A 20209-nucleotide genomic window follows, 5' to 3' on the forward strand; every position below is an offset into this window, starting at 1 on the left:
CCTCACCGGCTCCCAAAAATGGCTCTTCTAAATGATATGCAATCGATACAATGAGCTCAGCATGTGCGTAATAACGCGGAAAGTGGATTAGCCACAGGGCCTGGCACGCCAGCCTTACTCCACTTCCTTAATAATGCAATTAAGCACTATTCTCAAGAGTGTGGGCTTTTCGAAAGTAAAAGCCTTTTCTGACTTTTTTGGGTGCATTGAGAGACTTGCTCTAGTTTTAAGAACCCCTCAGCCCCCAACACCCCCACCCAACCCCCTTGTGTCTCTCAGGCAGCTTGTGTTCCTGCAGCCCATAAAGTTTGTTTATTGTTACACAGCATGCTGGAGGCATGGTGTTTGGAAAATAAACTGGAGAGAAGTGAAAAAGGGCTTGTCAAAGCTCATAAGCAGTTTCCTGGATCTGCCACCAGGGGGCAGCAGAGTGTAGAGTCTCACTCAATAGGAACATGCAGTGTTTTGTACAGAGCAGCCAGGAGATGGGTTGAAGTGTTTGAAATCAGCCCACATGTTATGTATTCTATACCATAAAGAGGTGATTGTGTTTTGAGCAGTGGTTCACATCCAATCTCCAATCCAAATCTACTTTCAGACATGTTCTCAACTGGCTTATAGCCACAGCATATCTGAGGGCTGACACACGCACACACTAATCTGCATGCAGATCAGAATACGCATAGACACAATAATAAATCCCACTGCTTGTTCAGGCTAAAACGTTTCTATATTTGTAAATGTCTACAGCTCTACTCTTAATGGTGTAGGTTGGTCCTGATCACCCCTAACACAACCTGCAACAACAGGGGGGTATTTGAAGTACCTGGTTTAGTGACACACCCAGAGGATGTGGTTTCCTAATGGAAGTCATGTAGGGAAACATACTTATTTAAGGAGGTTTACAGCTTATGATGGGTTTGTCACTAAGCCATGTTCTTAACATATCACCCAGCACTTTTAGCTGGTGTGTAGAGACCTTACTGAGGTCAACACACCATTGCTCTGGTGTGTTGTAAGTAGGGATGCTCGATATTATAGGTAGGACATTGTATAATTGACATCGGCACACATGAACTATTATTCATAGCAGATATTCTTGACAGATAAATTGGCAAGACCATTATCTGCACAACCTATTCAGAGGAAACATCATACAAATCTGTTCTTTATTTGAAAATGTATATCAAATAGCATTTTACATCTACACCATATTGCAATGATTTCTTTATCTTTCACGAGTGAATGTCTACATTTATAGAAGGTAGAATGAATGACAGTGTAATTTGTATTCCTGTATGCGTGCAACAGCTAGGCCACCATGATAAGAGTAGTAGTGTTGTTCTAGTACAGGAGAGAGGAGGTGAAGGAGATAAAGTGAGTCTCTCCTGTTCCGCAGGGGGCCGTGAGTGGAAATGGTGTGGACCTGTCGGTCATCAACGAGGCGCGCAACCTGGTGGCAGAGCTCCTGATGGACTCGTCGCTGTCGCCGCACGTGGTCTCGTCCCTGCGCAGCGTCAGCAGCCTCATGGGTACCTTCTCAGGGTCGTGCCGGCCGCGCGTCAACCCCTTCACCCCCTTCCCTGGCTTCTACTCCTGCACCGAGGTCGAGGACCCCGGCGAGCGGGGGGAGAGGAAGCCCCCAAAGGTACGCAGGCGGAGGAGACCCCTACTGGACATAAGGCCAGGGCTGCATCAGACTTGTGAATGATATAAATGATGTTGCCAAAAGACATGTACCTTAATGTGATAAACTGTGCTGTTAGGAATCAAACCAATCCTGCATCAGAGTTGTGGGATATTAGAACACTGCTGCATCAGACTTGCGCATGCTTTAGATAATATTGTACTGAGAGATGTGTGGCTTGATGTGACAGTCTGTTGCTGTTAGAAATCATACAGTACCAGCGCTGCATCAGACTTGGACTGGTTCTTGCTATTGTAACTGCTGGTAGAGGATAACATTAGTATGTGAAGTGTAAAAGGGCAATACTGTGTAGACTCATCTTGCTCTGTGCACACGGCATAGTTAGCACACTGCATAGTTAGCCTTCAAACTCCCTGAACCCATAAGCCAGTGAGCAGTGTTTTGTTGCGCTGATGCATTGTGGGTGTAAGTTTCAAGGGTTATGCTGCTGCTGATTATTGTGCTTGTGATCAGGGCCTGAGCAGCAGGAACAGCCTGCCCACCCCTCAGCTCAGACGCAGCTCTACCTCCACCCTGCCACCTCAGCTGGAGACGCCCGCCTCACGCTGGGAGCGCAACAACGGCAAGAGAAGCCACCCAGACTACACCAGCAGCGGGTGAGAATAGGCATGCCTGATCGCACACACACACACAGACACACACACTCTTATTCACTCTCTCACTCTCACACACGGACATGCGCACACGCATGCATACACTCTCACACGCACACACACATACACACATACACACTGTAACTCTCTCTCTTTCTTTCTTTCTCACACACACACAAACACAAGCATAATGTCCTGCCCCCAACCTCACCTCTCACTGACCATAATTTCACTGCTGATCAGAGGAGCTGGCAGTAAACACAGGCCTGCATTTTACAAGCCACCCTGCACCCATCTCATTTGGAGGAGACGTGTGGATGTCAACTTGTTACTCTTTCCTGGCTGTGAGCGCTGTAGTTCACTTCTGAATCCACTGGGTGGCACTGTTGAACAGAAGAGTCAACAAACCACATGCTCTTACGAATTCTGATGAAGCTTTCACTGGCGTTGTTCAGATTCAGATGACTCATGTCATCACGCAGTGGGCTGATATCTCTGGCCGAATTGATTATGAGAAGAAATGACGAGCGCCACCACCACCAGCACACCACGTGTTTCCCTCAGGAGCTCGACATCCTTTCTCCTCAATATCAGACTGCTGGAGCCAGTAAATAACGATGGAAAAATACCTCATGCCTGTTGAAAAGTGTGTGTTGACCTCTAATTGTTGACTCATGACCACTTTTTATGTCTCTTGTGTCCTCCCCTCACAGTCAAGGGTCACTCCCCAACGGGCCCAACAGTAACCTGCTGACCATCCCCAAGCAGAGGTCCTCCTCCGTCACCCTCACCTACCACACCATCCCCCGGAGAGCAGGTCAGTGGGTCGGAGGCGCCGCACAGCACAACACAGCACTGACATTAGCTGCTGCTGCTGAGGAGTGCCGGCTTGTTGTTCTTCCATCCACCCCCCTGGCATGCACACACGCACACACACGCACACGCACACGCACACAAACAAACACTTTGGAAACTTGGGAAGATATTTATGACCCTCAGCTGTTTTCCTCCCGCACGCCTGTGTCAGGAGCATATTCCCTCCGACTCGCCCTGTCAGATGTGCATGTTTTAGTAGCTTACCCAGAGTGCCCCTAAATATAATGCTGTTTGGTTACAGTGGAGAGGGGTAAGGATTTTCTAGGAATATTGTGGGGGCTTCTCTGAACGCCAATGTTTGATATAGTCCAGTCTAGCGTGGCATCTGATAGCCCCAGCGAAGGCAATAGTTTAGCAATGTGCAAGCAGATGACCAAGAGAGCCAGGAGGGTTAGAAAGATGAATGGGCTTTTGCTTTTGATGAACTTTACATGGCGGCTGCACTGTTGATCCCATATAGCTCCCTATCAAAACCCTTAAATGGAGCAGAAACTAACACATCCGTCCAGAGTTCTTTCTTTTCAGTTGGAGAATGGAACCGTTTTAGATAGACATGAACATCTTTTGAGTGGATAAGATAAACCTTTAGTTTATTCTGCAGAGCTTTCTTAAAGCAACACTAAGTCATTTTTTACCTTGAAAATAATGGCTTCAATCTCATTTTAATGCTGCACTAACTTATTAAACAGAGAATGGTATCTGTGACATTGCCCAATGCTTGCCAAGGGATGCCTGGTATTGCACTTTGTAAAATTGTTGTATTGTCCAGGAACCTTTGAGTTTGGGACTCCAGGTCTTTGTGTAGCAGTAGTCTATTGCTGTGTGGCTGTATGAATGTGCTGATTCCTCTGCTGTGTGCCCCCCCCCCCCCCCAGGCACCTCTCCCAGCCTGAGTCCAGTAAGCTCCCCCAGTCACAGCCCCCCGGTGCCGGGCTCGTCGATGGTGACGCGCTCCCCCGTGGAGTTCCCCGACACGGCTGACTTCCTCACAAAGCCCAGCGTCAACCTGCACAAGCCCCTGGGCTACACCCTCAGCTCGCCCGACTTCCAGCAGCAGTACCGCACGCCCTCCGCCACCGCAGCGTCCCTCTGCACCAGGTACGGCCCGCTGTTGCCATGCCAGCACAACACCCCAACAAAGCCGCACCCGTAGCACACAGCAGCCCAGATGTTTTGCACCCTTTTACCACAATATACATTTGAGTGTTTTCGCTTATCCTTTAGCAATGTATTCAGTCTCGTGGCTATGCAGGAAGCGCACGCGTGCTTCTGTTTGTCAGCTGCTCATGTATGCTTAAGTGCTGCCTGTCCTCCCCCAGCTGTGGCCGTCAGATGCTGAAGAGCGCAGCGGCTGGCGGGGAGCCCGGGGAGAGCCAGGCGTCCTCGCCCACAGAGGCCCAACGCAGACGCTCAGGTAAGGGCACTCCATCAGTCCACCAGATAGACAGACAGATAGATAGATAGACAGATAGATAGACAGATAGATAGACAGATAGATAGATGCTTTATTCATTTACTAGAGAAATGTAGAAACTTACACGGATTTAGGCGCTGTCATGCTCATACTCTCACACTCATCTAGACTCAGGACGTTGAACGTGTGTGTGTGTGTGTGTGTGTGTGTGTGTTCGTGGCCGTGTTCATTATCTCAGCAGGTGAGAGTATGGGTTTTGCCGGAGAGGGCCTGATCCGAGAGGAGAGTGTGGAGGCCGAGCCACAGGAGGAAAAGGGTCCAGTCGCCCAGACGAGAGATGGCCAGTCGGAAGAAGAGGAGCCCAGTCCTGCTGAGGAGGCCCAGAGCCAGGAGCCTGAGGTGCTCAACATGACCCCTTACACACCTCCTCTGCCACCATTAGTACTAGTCAATGCACACATACACAAACATTAACAGTCACACTAAACACAATTACACATTTCAACTTTCAGTCAACACAGATACACACCTTAACACAGTTGTATATTGATAACGCAGCACAGTAATTATGTAACAAAGTTGCATGCAGGGAAAACATCAGCTCAGATTACGCTAGCACACTGGTATGCAGCCCTATTCAGCAACATTAAGCAGGAGCAGTGGATTTATTGCAGTGCATGCAGTGCTCCATATAGCCGCCTCCTGCCCTACTCCCTAGTGCTGTTTTGGAACAAAAGGACAAATCCTTGTCTCAGACAGAACATATGGCTGATGACTAGTGTAAGTTCACCGATAAGGCACTTCCTGAACAGATACCTAGAGACTCTACCCCAGGGGTCTCAAACTCCCGGCCCGCGCCCGGCCCAATTCCGGCCCGCTGTCTATTTCAAAATAATAATGTAATTCGGCCCTTGAGGGTATTTTTAATTGCGACAAACAACGACACTGATTAAAATAGACGATAGATCCAAGTACGGTAACAAATCTCATTTGTACTCTCCTCCAATAGTTGCTAGACATCCAGTGCTTGATTCAAGCCCAAAATCGCTGCACACAGTTTTCAGGAAATAGAGTGTATTAGCCTACACGCGAGAAACATGAAGACGTGCATTTGTTTGTAATGACGCGGAAGCGATGCAGGCCATTTGCACAAATTGAAGAAGAAATATGCCTACACCAAATGTTGAAAAAACGTTCACGTGTGATGAAGTCTTGGGTAGGCTATGCTATTCACCTATTCTGATTCTGAGGGAGAATATCTGCCTTTTGGAGATTATATAATGATCGATCGTCTATTGACAGTGATAGTCACAGTGCGTCTGTGAATGGAGGTGCGTCTTTGCGTACGACGATGTCCACTAAGCATACCATGCTTATTTCGACCCTTTGCCCAAAATAGCTCGAGGTGGCAGTGGTAGATGATGGTGTCCGTAATGGACGTGGTACAGACAGCTCTGAAGAACTACAAAGTCACCCGCGATAGGAACTGATTTGACCAGGCTACTTTGTTGTAGACCTATAATAACGGTTTGTGGAACAGGCTAGTAATAGTTTACTATTGTTACATCTTAGGCCCACTGTTTTCCTGTTAATTTGTTATTTGGGTAATATGACAAAAAGAAAGTAAACCTGCTCAAATAGTTCAACATCCAGTATTTACTGAAAGGTGCATAATTTGAGGTGCTTACCATCCAGTGGCAAATTAGATGGGCAAATGTACCCCCTTCATAAACTTTTGTTTATACTCAAAGATTTTTACATTTACAGTAGGACTTTATCTCTGACCACTTTCAAGCCATGGCCTTTTGAAATTTTGATATGCCAGGTTTAAACTAGATGTACCGCATAGCGGCACAAAATATGACCGCTGCTCAGTCCTGTACATCCATTCCGCGAAAATAAATCAGATTAATGAATTTGTCTCCATCTTCTACTCCATCCCCCACTCTTGAAACTTTTGTGTATGCTTGTTTGGAATGTGTGTTTGCGGGCCACACACAAAGTAGCCTACTGGCGCTGCAAAGGTGAATAGATTTGTAGCATTTGCCAAAAAAATTGTAGCATTGTTATAAAACCTTTAAAATATCTAAACAATCACAAGTAGGGCAGTTCATCACAGTCCATCCATTGCAACTGGACTGATGAAAGGTACACCTGTAGGCTACATTGTATTTGGGAAAAGCAGAAGGTATAATGTATTTATTTATTTATTATTAAACAAAACAATCCCTGTCAGTTCCATGCAGTTTTCAACAGCTATCAAGAAGAGAGGTCATGTCATGGATTTTTGTGAATGTTTCTTCTTCTACATATGCATAAGTTCATCTAGTTCATATGATATTCAGCTTTATTGTCAATGCACAAATTAAATTCCAGTAGTCTAAAACAAAATGCCGTTTTACCCAGTGGTGAAAATAACTGACATGTCCAAAAGGGCCTTCATGAAATGCGTTGCTAGACTGTTCATACACATTTTAACGGGCCAAGTTGAAGAGCTACTGTCCGTTATTGTTTGTGCAAATAATATGCTGATTCATGTTCCCTTGCATTTTGCAACTATGAGGTCCATGGTTAGTCTGGCTTTCGCCAGACCAAGCTCAATCTTTTAAGAAATCAAAAGGAATCGCGGCATATCAGGCTGAGTTCACCCAGCCTAGTCCATGGTAGGCACCGAGAAATATTGTTTAATTTTTGCGATTGAGATATCCACGACTGCCCCCCCTGCGGCGTGTGCCCGCCCCGGTTTTCAGAGCTATTCTAAATGCAAAATGCATAGAGGGAGTTATGACAAAACCGTGACTGTTAACAAACTATAGGCTATATAAGGTAGGCCCTATGCTAGGCCTATTACACAACAAAAATTGTCACTAGGCTATTCTGGCGACCCAAATAAAATCTCCTTTGGGAACCAATGGCTTACAGTATCAAGTGGACTTAAGCTGCCACCTCTTGCTTAAAAGTTAATAGTTTTGCAAATCAGTAGTAATACATTTCTTAGCTGTGTGAATCCGGAGGCGACACTTCTAAATGGATACCCAACCCACTGTACAAGGTCTGTGGCTAAAGCAGCCATAATGAAAGCGTTATCATTGTTTGGATACTTTACACACACATGTTTTTAATCGCGATAGACTACTACTACCAGCTGGAATCAAAGCACATCGACTCCCTGTCACACCTAAACACGCGCCGAACAAACAAAAACTTCTCAGTCTCACGGTATAGCCATAGGCAAAACTGTATTGGACCGGTGTAACGTTGGTACTAAATCATCCATCATAAAAAATTATTTTGTAGCTTACGTGCAACAAATATGTGTAGGTACAGCCCTGCCCTGGATACATCTCTCAATGTGCGCTCTAAAACATTTGGTTTAAATGGAGATGTAGATCACGGGTGCGTTAATAAATCTACATTGTGTCGAGTTGACACAAATTATTCACTTTGACGAATTTCTGTAGTTTCAGTCCTTTACTTTACTTTGAGCCATGCTCTTCCTTACTTGAATCACCTTTGAAAATAGAGGATTGAAGTAGCCTATATGGGTGTTTGGGAATGAACGTTGACTCAGATGCTTTTTGAGACTTTGAGCTAAATGTCCCAGCCAGGTGTTTAGTAGCCTATATATTTTCCATTAGAAAACCATCGCGTAGCGAACGTGTTGTGGCTAACTCACTTAACTCCTGTTAGTAGCCTAGGTTATGGTCATAAGCAAATGAGATGACAGTCGAAAGATGCAATTAGTGCTGTTATCAATTTTCTTGGTAGCCTATAACCGCATGTTTTTCTACAAATACATCAATAATCAAATTGGCCTCCATCACTCAACCAATGCTAACGGTAACATTATTTTACCTACTCTAGGCTATTGATATAATTTAAGATTAACGTAGCCTACCTGCAGTAAAAACCAAGCATGTCCGATAAACATTCTCAGATTCATTTCGGCTTCAAGAAGAAATGGGAGTTACATGTCATGCAGAAATTATCCTACCCTTATTAGACGTTCTCTGCGGTAAACTACAGTCTTGTCCTTGTAGGAAGCGTATTGTCTTTCCAACCCACTTTAGATTAACTTCCAACAAAATTACGTCTCACTGCAACGATGCGCCATCTGGTGGACAAACGACTACGTGACTCCAATACTGGAAATGCAGCCAAATTATTATGATGAATATTTGGTTTTCCTTTAATCCTGCTGAATTTGTAATTATGTATCGCCCGTTGTAATTGCCAATACTGATGTGCGTGTGTGTGTGTGTGTGCGTGTGCGTGTGTATATGTGTGCACCACCATCTACAGGCCAATGAGTGTACAGTCACTAAATGTACACATAACTTAATTTTTTTAGACCCCCATGGATGAAATTCTACGAAACTTGGCATACCCCCAGAGAATGTCAGGTTAATCATACACATAAAATTTGGTGCAGTTCTGAACATCTTAACTGAAGAGGGGGGCGATTAAAGCAGAATGATATTGCATTTTCATTTTTTACCGGGGGGGGTAGGTTGATGTGGGCCCTTGAAACCAACATACCATAAACATTTCTTCATCCTCGGTGCCACGGTTCAGGTAGTTATTTAGGAAAAACAGCATTTTTTGGATTTCGGGGGCCCAGCGGGGTGGCCCCGGGGACCAAACTAATTTTTTCCGTAAAAGTCTAGTGGGGCTACATACCCACAAAATTTCATGTGCACCGGTGTTTCGGTGTCCCGGATATCGTTGACCAAAAATTCAGGAAGTAGATGACGGGGAAAAAAAAAAAAAAACTTTGACAATCCCTATATGAGCGCTTCGCTAGCGGCGGTCATAATAAGTTATGAGAGGAAAATATTTTTATTTGGTGTGAAACACACATACCTGTTTTTTTGTGTCTTTTCATAATTTGTATTTATATTTATTTTATCATTATTTTATAGCACAGGTGTCTAAAAATATATAAAAAGACTTGCACTTTTTGTTTGCAGTTTTGTATTTGAAAATACAGTATTTAAAAAAAAAAAAAACATTGCATTTTAGGAAATACCCATTCTTTTCACACTGACACTGACGCGGCCCTCCAATCAGATGACGTTGGCAGAAGTGGCCCCCAGCTCATTTGAGTTTGAGACCCCTGCTCTACCCACTGGGAGAGCTCCCCCGAGAACTGTTTTTGTGCAAGTACTGTATCTTGCTAAATGGCTCTCATGAGATATCATTGACATATTATTGATCTCATTGATCTCATTGATTGGCTTCCCTTGTGAATTCTTCATCTGCTATAGTGGTGTGTTTACTCGCATTTCTCCAATACTGTAGGATTCTACTCGTGAACTGAAATGCCCCGATAGTTGCTGATGCTTTGTTCGCTCCCAGTTTTATTGGATACTACAGGCCGTGTTAAAGAGAGCCGGCTGTTGAACAACACAGTGGTCTCTCTCTGGGGTCATTTCTCAGTTAGCCAGCGAACCTCCCCTGCCCTGTACTCTCCATTCAATCATCTGGGTTAGTTCTTGGAACAGTTCAAATTAATTTCTCTGGAGTGTGTTCACAGCTTATTAACAGTGTGTGTGTGTGTGTGTGTGTGTGTGTGTGTGTGTGTGTGTCGTGCGTGTGTGTGTGCTTTTGGAGAGCATGTTCTGAGGGAATGTACAAGGAGCTTCTTTATTCATTTTTGAAATGGGTGAAATGCTCTAGATATCCATTGTCCATACATTCAGTACTAGTTGCCAAGTTCCCATCATGATTAGAGTTGAAACAATTCATCGATTAGTCAGCTAGTTGTCAAGTGTTAAAGTAATGGTTTCTTTTCTGTACTCATCTATGACTGCAAGAGTAGTCTTTGGGGTGTTGCCAAAAGGAGTCATTTGAGGACAACATGCTTGGCTTCTGGGAAATGCTGATCGCATTTTTCTGTTAAACTGACTCCTGTGTCTGCCTGGCTTCAGAGTGAACAGGACTTCAAGCTTGACCCCTTCCTGGAGGAGCATGAGGAGATCATGGAGAAGGTCAACACCTGGAACTTCCAGATCTTTGACCTGATGGACAGAACAGGAGGGAAGACAGGCAGGATCCTCAGCTACGTACGTACAGTTAGGCATGAATCACATTGACTAGTGGCAGATTTTGTATTGTTTGCTATGGTTCCGAAGCAGAACGGCTGGTTCCGCCAGGGTTTTGCTATTGAGCTTAGTTCAACACTAGGCTAATCAATGTTAGTTTGATGTATCCTACGAATACTTCAGACATTCAAAAAGGTAAAAAAATGTATAGGGTTGGGATGTTACTTTCACTTTGGTATTTCCAATGTGATCCTTACCTTATAATATGATGTTACCCTTCAAATCAAAATATAATGAAAAAGTAGTACAGTAATTACACATATACAATGATTGAACACCAGTTTTAAATTGACTTCACATCCAGGCTCAGTGGGCGGCTGATGTGAGCCGTGGGTCTGACATCTGTTGTGACTCGGGTTGTTATGGTAGCGAGGCGCTTGACCCTCGGCGAGTGTCTGCTGCTGTGCTCTGTTGAGTGGCTGCCACCGTGGGAATTGAGTGTCTGGTGGGCGTCCATCTTGTGTCTCTCCTAATGAAGGGCTTCTTGTTGTTGTTTTATTTATGTTGTTGTTGTTTTGATTTCCTCAGGTGGCCTACACTTTGTTCCAGGACGCAGGACTGTTTGAAATCTTTAAAATCCCTGTGCGGGAATTCATGACGTTCTTCTGTGCTTTGGAGAATGGCTATCGGGATATTCCCTGTGAGTGCTCATCAAGTTCTCTCACTGGAACGCATTGCAGTTCATAGAACCTTTTGTGCAGCAACATTGTCTGTCTATGTCTCTTTGTAAATTGTTGCTGGCGTGTCACATGAAACGAAATCTTTCAGTGCAAGATGTGACCGCTTCTGTCACATACTGCCCTCAATCACTACAACAGACTATTAATAGTACAATGGACAATGTAATCCTTTGTATATAATTGAGATATGTAAGTATTTGGGATTAAAAGGATGTGCTAAATGAATACATGTAAATGTAGTACACACACAGAGCATTATTTCAATGCAGCCACCTGTATTAGTGCATTATTATGTCTTATTACACGGCTCTTCATAATGCTCCATTCACTTGAATGGGCCTTCCCAACGTTCGGCGGTCTGCTAATTCTGAATAACAGACCGTTGCTAGGAAGGAAAATGGGCTTTGTGCTTCTATTTCACGTCTTTCATATTACTGCGCAAGTAGTCCGGCCACTTATCACTTAAGAATACTCCGTTGCTAAGCTACACGAGTTGACCTGCAGATACTTTGTAACAGACAAACTTCCAATACATCCGGCGCAATGGATGAGTTTAATATTAGTTTTAATATCCTTGGAGATTACCCAGATTTCGATTCTTGGATGAAGGCCGAGTTGTCTTCACCAGTTAAGAAAAGAAAAAGAAAAGAAAACAACACAGAGGAAGGCAAAGAAGCGAAACGACACAAACATCTGGACGACAGAGACAGAGACAGAACTGAAGAGAACCGACATGAAATCAATACCAAACGGACCACGGTATGGGCCATGTCAGTTTTCAAAGACTGTCGGTAGACTTTGCTGATTTATAATGCAGAGTCTCAATCAGGTGCTACTTTCTTTTTATCCATCGGTGCAAAATGCCAACGGAAAGACCTACTCAGTTGCGAGTTACATGGCAATTAGGGCAGGGATATCTCGACATTTCACAACCCTTGATATGATGAACTGTGCCAGGTTCAAATCAAGCAACGATGTTTTCAAATCTGTAGTTAAAGATCTACGGAAAAAGGGCAAAGACGTCAGCCAGCATCACCCCCCCATCTCGACAAAAGACCTCCAACTGCTGCTCAGCAACCCAGATGTGCTCTCTCCCAACACAGCTCGTGGACTCGTCAGGAAGGTGTGGTTTGATGTACAGCTACATCTGGCAAGACGAGGCAGAGAGGGCAATCGGGACCTCACTCAAGACTCTTTCCTTCTAAAGGAAGTCGAGAATGGCAACGAATATATCACTCTCGCATACAACGCTAAGACAAAAAAATCACAAAGATGCCAAAGACCCGTGCAGAGCAAATTACCGGGGCTACATCTTCGCGGAGCCTGAAAAACCAAACTGCCCTGTTGCCAGCTTTAAAAAGTATCGCTTTCTTTGCCCCACTGACGCCACATCACAGCTGTCCAACTCCTGTCTCAGGCTGGTCTGGAAAGTCGCAAAATAATGTCTGTGACTGGGCACAGATGTGAGGGGAGTCTGAGGAGCTACTGGGCTCCATCACTGACAGACAGAGAAAAGTGGAGCAAAGTCCTCTCCTCTCATCCCGACAATGGCAGCAAATTCGGTGAGCCATAACTACATAGCCTAACTGAGTTGACATTTTAAACATCAGGCTAACAGCGGTTGTTTTCTCAGGTGTGTCAATGACAGAGCCCCGCCAAGAAGCAGATGAAGAAAGAAACATCAACATCAACATCCCCAAAGAAATCCCATTCTCACTGTCCCATTTTACTATAAATGGCAATGTTCAGTTCAACTTCAATAATAAATAGGGTGTTCTTTTGAACGTTGCCATTAGGCTATTTAACGGCCTATTTAGCATCCCCCTCCCCTTCTCTTTGTGTGGAAGCGACAATCACCTTTCAATCATTAAAATTATTGTTAAATCAATATTTTGTTGCCGGTGTTGATTGCTTTAGTGGGTAGCCGTGTAATAAGCGGGATAATGTATAGAACGCCCGGTCATTGTTGGGAAATAGGTCCCTTCAGGGTGGAACAAGACCCGCGTCGGGGTCCGGTCCGCCCTGTCGGGACCTATTTCCCAACAATGACCGGCGTTCTATACATTATCCCTTACATATATATTATATATATATGTAATATATCCCTACATATTTATCATATCATTATTAGGGAGGAATATGGAATGACACATGCACAAACCCAGCTGATGGTGTGCGTGTCAGCATTGTGACATCGTCACAGTGTCAGCTACAAAAGAATGTAGAGCAGTCAGCTGTACAAGTTGGGAAACTGTTATTTTTGCCCAAATATGCAGCTTTTTTTTTGTTTTGTTTTTTTGTTATGTCTTACAGAGATGGTGAGCTGTCCTGCATCTGAGAGTTTGCCTACTATATGTCCTAGGTCATGTGAAATGTCAGTGAAGTTGTTGTGAGGTTGTTGACCTGTGTGGCTGCCCTCTCCCATGTGACAGATCATAACCGTGTCCACGCTACTGATGTCCTCCACGCCGTATGGTACCTCACCACCAGGCCCATCCCGGGCTTTCAGCAGATCCACAGTGAGCATGTGACAGGAAGTGACACAGGTCAGCAGAACCCCCCCCCCCCCAAACACACACACACACACACACACACACACACACTCATGCATGCGCATGCACACACACCACCACCACACCACATTTGGTATGTTAACATAAGGCTTTTGTGCTCAGAACTGCAGCCATATATTAGCACACAGACCATAGCACATGAATTGGCTCTCCTACCAGATGTTTTCCTTTATATGCACTCTCCTGCTCTGGAGCCAGTTTGAGCTAGTGAGCTAGTGATATTTCACAGCAATCCCCCTCTCCCTCCCTCCCTCCCTCTACCCGGCTTCTCTTGTCTGGCAGAGGAGCAGCCTTGGAGCGATAGAGAAGAGAGAAAGAGAGAGAGAGATAGAGAGAAGAGAGAGAGGGAGAGAGAAAGTAAGAGCATGTATTGTGATTGAGTGGTGATGCTGCTGCTGCTGAGGCTGCTGAGATCAGCAGGTTTATGGCTTATTTTAACTCTGCTGATGGCCCTTTTAATTTTTCAAATGGAGCCCAGTCTGAGTCACCGGCTCGGCTCAGCCGGCCTCACCAGCTCCAGGCCGCCCCTGGGCAGCACTCAGCTCGTAGTCGCTCACCACAGCAGAGGAATTGCACTCAACACTGCTGTACGCTACGCTGCATAGCCTATGCAGAACTGTAACAGATATGTATGTTTATACGCCTTTTCCTTGTGTACTATATGATATAGTTTCCATCTTGGAAATAGCATACGTCATGTAGGCTTTAGGAAACAGCTTTAGGCATTAGGACACCCCCACCCCCCCAGGCATTAAGGTTTTAAGTAGTTTTCTTAGAGTTGTAGACCAAAATGTTGGGTTTGCATTTTATTTTTATTTTTTTAGCACAAAACATCACCGTGTAGTTTGTTTTTGATCAAACATGTGTGGTGTGGTGTGGCGTGGCGTGGTGTCTCATTGTCCCTCCACAGACTCAGACAGTGGGATCTCTCCCGGCCGGGTGCCCTACGCCACCTCCAAAAGCTGCTCCATCTCTGACGACAGCTACGGCTGCCTGACCTGGAACGTGCCCGCCCTGGAGATCATGGCTTTGTATGTAGCTGCCGCCATGCACGACTACGACCACCCCGGGCGTACAAACGCTTTCCTCGTAGCCACTAATGCCCCTCAGGTGAGAGATCAGCCACACCAGCCACAGGTCCTACTTCAAATCTCTTACCCATCAGCCCCTTTGCTTTAGGTTCGCTCCTACCATTCCATTGCTGACTAATCACTTTGGTGAGGTGAGATAAAGTTGTATAGATGATGACTAACCAGATACTTTATGTAGAGACATTTACAGACATTTAGTGTACAGTAGGTGATGACTACCAAGGACTCGGCAGTATACTTCCAAGATGATTCTAAAGGTCCTTCTTAATATCATTGCTGGCTAATCATTAAGTAAAAACGAAAGAGAGAGTAGAGACGAGATTGTGTGGCTGATGAGTACTAAGGTTCTCTGGCAACAGGTTCTGTAGTCTCTCTTTGAGGCCGGTTCCTCTCCTCCCCGCACAGGCTGTGCTGTATAATGACCGCTCGGTCTTGGAGAACCATCACGCTGCGTCAGCGTGGAGCCTCTTCCTGTCCCGGCCGGAGTTCAACTTCCTGTCCAACCTGGACCACGTGGAATTCAAGCGCTTTCGCTTCCTCGTCATCGAGGCCATCCTTGCCACTGACCTGAAGAAGCACTTTGACTTCCTGGCCGAGTTTAACACCAAGGTCGGTAATACCATTAGTTAAAATCAGCACCAAAAAACAAAAATGCAAGGTTTTTAATGACATCACTCTCGTTGGCTGAAATGAAATTTGACTACGTTTTACCACTTCTCTGCTAAAAATAGGTGAATGATGTGAACAGTCCAGGAATTGACTGGACTAATGAGAACGACCGGCTGCTGGTGTGCCAAGTGTGCATTAAGCTGGCAGATATCAACGGGCCAGCCAAGGGCCGGGACATTCACCTCAAGTGGACAGAAGGCATAGTCAACGAGTTTTATGAGCAAGTACGGAACCTCACCCGGCTTCAAGAATGACTGTTCTCTCTCTCCCACCCATCCCCCGCCCCCACACCCACAGCCCAGTGGTGGCTGCAGAGAGACTAGTCACACTTGACTCTGATTTCCTGGCATCTGCTTCGGATTAGACACTTTGCAACATCACTTTGAGACTATGGTGTCTGTGCTGTGCCAAACCCATTTGAAATACTGTTCTCCGAAAGTGTGTTTCTTTTAAAACTTGGAAATGTTTCGGTGAAAAAGTGTGTCAGTAACAAGTACTCAGCAACCACTAAAGCACTTGCATTTCCTAGTAAATAGTTTGGTCCAAGTCCATCTCATTTGTCCAGATGTGTAAATCCTTTACTTATTCATTTGCAGTTGTTTTTTAGTGACCACTTGCATGTCCATCCTCAGGGGGACGAGGAGGCCAGTCTGGGATTACCCATCAGCCCCTTCATGGACCGCTCCTCGCCCCAGCTGGCCAAGCTGCAGGAGTCCTTTATTACGCACATCGTGGGGCCACTCTGCAACTCGTACGACGCCGCCGGCCTTCTGCCAGGCTACTGGATCGACGAAGAGGGCTCAGAGGATGAGGAGGACGCAGAAGAGGAGACGGAAACAGATGAAGATGAGCTGGATGAGGAGCTTGAACCAAGTATGCATCTGCATGTCTTTGATATCTTTGATCCACATATCTTAACTGTCAGACAACATCCTGGTTATCCAAGGTGTCTAAAATGAAAACCGTCACAGTCTAGTTTGCAAGTTCATCATCATTATCAAAAGATGTTATTATAATGTATAATTGTATAAATAATGTATAAAGTATTTATAAAGGGTGTGCTAAGAGTGTGTCAGTGTTTATTGAGTTGTAGAGGCCTCTTCTGATGGTGCGTCCACTCATTCCATCCCTCCACAGAAAGGAGAAAGCGCAGGCGTCGGCTCTTCTGCAACATCATGCAGCACCTAACGGAGAACCACAAGGTGTGGAAGAAGACCATCGAGGAGGAGGACAAGGGCAAGCAGCAGCAGCAGGAGCAGGAGGAGCAGGAGCAGCAGGCAGAGAGCCCCAGCTTGCCCACCTCCCCCTCTGATGACATCCAGGTCATTCAGGAGGAGGCAGAGGAAGAGGAGCGCCAGTAGCATGAGGAAGAACACACACACACACACACACACACACCATGGGCTGGAAGCTTAGGGAGCAAAACGCTTGGCTCCCTCTTCCTCTGAATGACATGAAGTGACACACAGACACACACATACAAACGCTCACACACACACACACACACACAAACACACACAAATGACGTCCTCAAGACACAGGATAACCCCCCACTCCCCCTTTTCCGCTCGACCTCTACACGCTGAAATGGCCACTGTGCCGACACTCAGACGCTGATGCAGTTCACGTTCTATTGATAAACAAAAGGCCTTACTACTGTGAGAGGATCCTTGCTGCAATGGTGGGAACCCCACTCCTATGCACTTTCACCCCATGGAGAATTGGAAGAGAAGGACCACAGCGCCCCGTCGACTCCTGTCCCGCCCCGCCGCGGGGACGTACCCAGAGACGCAGAGACGTTGCCTCCATGGTCAAACTGGCTGTGATGCTGCCTTGAACTCCTGACTCTTAACTCTCCCGTAGGTACTTCAAAAGAAATATAGATCTATTTAAAATGAAAAAAAAAAGATGAAAAACATTAGGAAAAAAAAAGAACACAAAAGTGATACACATGTTACCAAAGCGAACAGTTCAAACATGGAGAAAAAAAGACTTGAGGCTGAGACTATGATCAGGCTCCGAGTCAGGAATATTCTAGAAACAGAAATCAAATGTGCCTGTCTGAACCTTTATGGTCTTTAGTGGTCCAAGAGATGGACTGCTGTACCCTGCACTAGTTGTGTGCAGTCTCCCTCCTCATGCTGGCGACACAAAACACTGTATCAGACTCAGTCCCGGGGACACACTGACGTTTTGACTGAAAAAAAAAAATGAACGTTAAACCTGCATCATTTTGGATGCTTTTTATTCATGTGTACCACCTGCCTTTCATTTGACTCTCTCTCTCTCTCTCTCTCTCTCTCTCTCTCTCTCTTTCTCTCTCTTTGTATGTTTGAAAGTTTGTGTGTGTAGGCGTGTGAGTGTGCGTGTGGATTCCCTTGTTAGGAATGCCAGCTGATCATTTCCCCTCTCTTTGCTGTGTTCCAGTCCACCTCTGTTCAAAACGTAGCTCAAAGGACACAAAAGCTGTTGTCATGAAGGGATGTTTTTTTTTTCCTTTTTTAAGTTTGAATTATTGCTTTTTTCACAGTTACTCAGGATTCACACAAATATTACTAATTAATTGCAGATCTATAGTATGTTCAGAAATCACAGAAGGAAGTGATTGAAATCTTTTTTTTTCTATTTGTACAATTTCAGTAAACAAATAGGAGGGCTGACCTTCAGAATAGTGATTGCGTGCAAAAATGCAAATCGGTTGAGGTTCTAATGAAATGCGCTATTTATGTTGTATCAAAGGCCACTGAAAAAAAATATTTGATGTAGACAAGAATTGTCTCTGAATTTGCTAGGCCATGTATACACAACAGCCAAATTGCTTGTTTATGTTGCATTAGGTTCCATTTGGCATTATAGTAACTCACTGACACACACAACACACTTGCTAGTCTGTTTTCTGTTGATTTTTACTTTTTTCAAACACTGATGTTTCACACAAAATGATATGACAGAAAAAAATGACACAGACACCAAGGCCAGTGGATGAGTTTGATGTGACCCAGGGTTTCACCTTGAAAGCTCTACACTTTTTTTATATTTTCTTATTCTTCACCATGAGGCAGGTTTAATACTGATAGTTCTATATTTTTTTGTCTGAAGCAAGAACTCTAGGCATTCCACTAGAAGCAGTGCATTGAGCAGTGGAGAGAGTGGCTGTTCTAAAAGCCAAGTTTCCTTCATTGCAGTTGAAATATTGAAAAAAAAAAGAAAAAAAATCATTTTGTTTTTCAGAAGAGGTAAGTTCTCAAGTAGGCAGTGTAAATCAAGCTAGTACATTACAAAAAGAAATAAATGTGCACATTTTACTACCAAACAAGTGTTTAACCTCTGCACAGGAAGAGTATCTGCATATATATAAATATATATTATACATATATATTATATTTTTTAATTAATCAACTGAATGCATCTGTTTTCTACATAAGGCTGACATATAATGTACATTGAGAACCTGTAATTATCATCTGTTTCCAGAGTTTCTATCTAATACTATTTACGGATGTGGAATTGTAGGGTGTGGTGTTTTACTTTTTCTTTTGAGTACACTGTCTCTTTGTGTTCCTGATCATAACCACTCTGTGCCCCCAACACCACCACCCCCACCCCCCCAAAAAAAAATCCCTTTGATAAGTTCAGCATTGTCTGTGAGTAGCACCCCACAGGTGCCAATCTCAGACTCCTGCTGCCTGCTTGCTTGCAGGATTATGATGCACTTTGGCCCACGTCCAGGAAGTGTGTGTATGTGATGTGGGCTCTAGAGTGTGCTCTGAGCAACATGCACAGGCACAGGTACCTTCAGGAAAGGCTGAAAGGTCTCGCAACCCTAACCCTGACCGTGACCTGGTCTTGGTGAAACCAGTGCAGTGGTAGGTGTCAACCTCAGTCCTTTATCTATCTTCAACAGTGAGTGGGAGACTGGGGATGCTGCCCAGTAAAGTTGCCCCCCAGCCAATGGGGAGAAGAGAAGGGGAAAGTGAAGTGATGACTAGGCTCTGACCTGTTCCTCTGAGCTTAGCATACTCTTACCAGTCTGTGCACTGGGGGCACTTCAGCTGGACTTTGTGTGACGCTGTTAGATTGTGTTGTCACTTGTGTTGTCTAACAGAAGCAGTGGCAGGCTCTCCGGGCCTCAAACTGCCACCCTTCCCCACGTGACCCCCCCTCCCCCAAACACACACATACACACACTCACACAAATAAAGCCCCTAGTTCATTTAGTTGTGAATGCAGATTGTTTGTTGGCTTCTCAATGTGCAGACCTGTGCACCAGTTGCAGTGTCCTCCAATGCCCTTGTCATCAAAACATTACTGAACAGCTGTCATCTTTATGTAGCATTTATACAGTAGTTATCAATGTCTGTAACCGGTCAGCTTTTTCCGACAAATGTGGGGGGGAAAAAATTGCGTTTGTTGTTATTTATAGCTGTCATAAAAACACCATCCCTAAAATGCCTCTAGACTCTCAAGTGTGTTCATTGTCTTTTGTGTTTGTTTATTTGAT

The 20209-nt window shown here is 44.9% G+C and overlaps 1 protein-coding gene across 1 annotated transcript in view; it reads left to right on the forward strand.

The window, feature by feature from the left end:
• Positions 1 to 17996, forward strand: part of pde3b (phosphodiesterase 3B) — a 50065-nt gene extending 32069 nt beyond the window's left edge. The window contains exons 3-16 of the mRNA XM_048262363.1: positions 1400 to 1648; positions 2162 to 2304; positions 3015 to 3118; positions 4053 to 4275; positions 4497 to 4591; positions 4830 to 4990; positions 10522 to 10656; positions 11224 to 11335; positions 13808 to 13921; positions 14859 to 15058; positions 15445 to 15648; positions 15771 to 15932; positions 16341 to 16581; positions 16846 to 17996. Coding sequence (XP_048118320.1) covers positions 1400 to 1648; positions 2162 to 2304; positions 3015 to 3118; positions 4053 to 4275; positions 4497 to 4591; positions 4830 to 4990; positions 10522 to 10656; positions 11224 to 11335; positions 13808 to 13921; positions 14859 to 15058; positions 15445 to 15648; positions 15771 to 15932; positions 16341 to 16581; positions 16846 to 17069 — 2367 coding nt within the window. The 3' untranslated portion in view covers positions 17070 to 17996. The remainder of the gene's footprint in view (positions 1 to 1399; positions 1649 to 2161; positions 2305 to 3014; positions 3119 to 4052; positions 4276 to 4496; positions 4592 to 4829; positions 4991 to 10521; positions 10657 to 11223; positions 11336 to 13807; positions 13922 to 14858; positions 15059 to 15444; positions 15649 to 15770; positions 15933 to 16340; positions 16582 to 16845) is intronic.
• The last annotated feature ends 2213 nt before the right edge of the window (positions 17997 to 20209 follow it).

This window comes from Alosa alosa, chromosome 14 (assembly GCF_017589495.1).
Source record: "Alosa alosa isolate M-15738 ecotype Scorff River chromosome 14, AALO_Geno_1.1, whole genome shotgun sequence".
NCBI lineage: Eukaryota > Metazoa > Chordata > Actinopteri > Clupeiformes > Clupeidae > Alosa > Alosa alosa.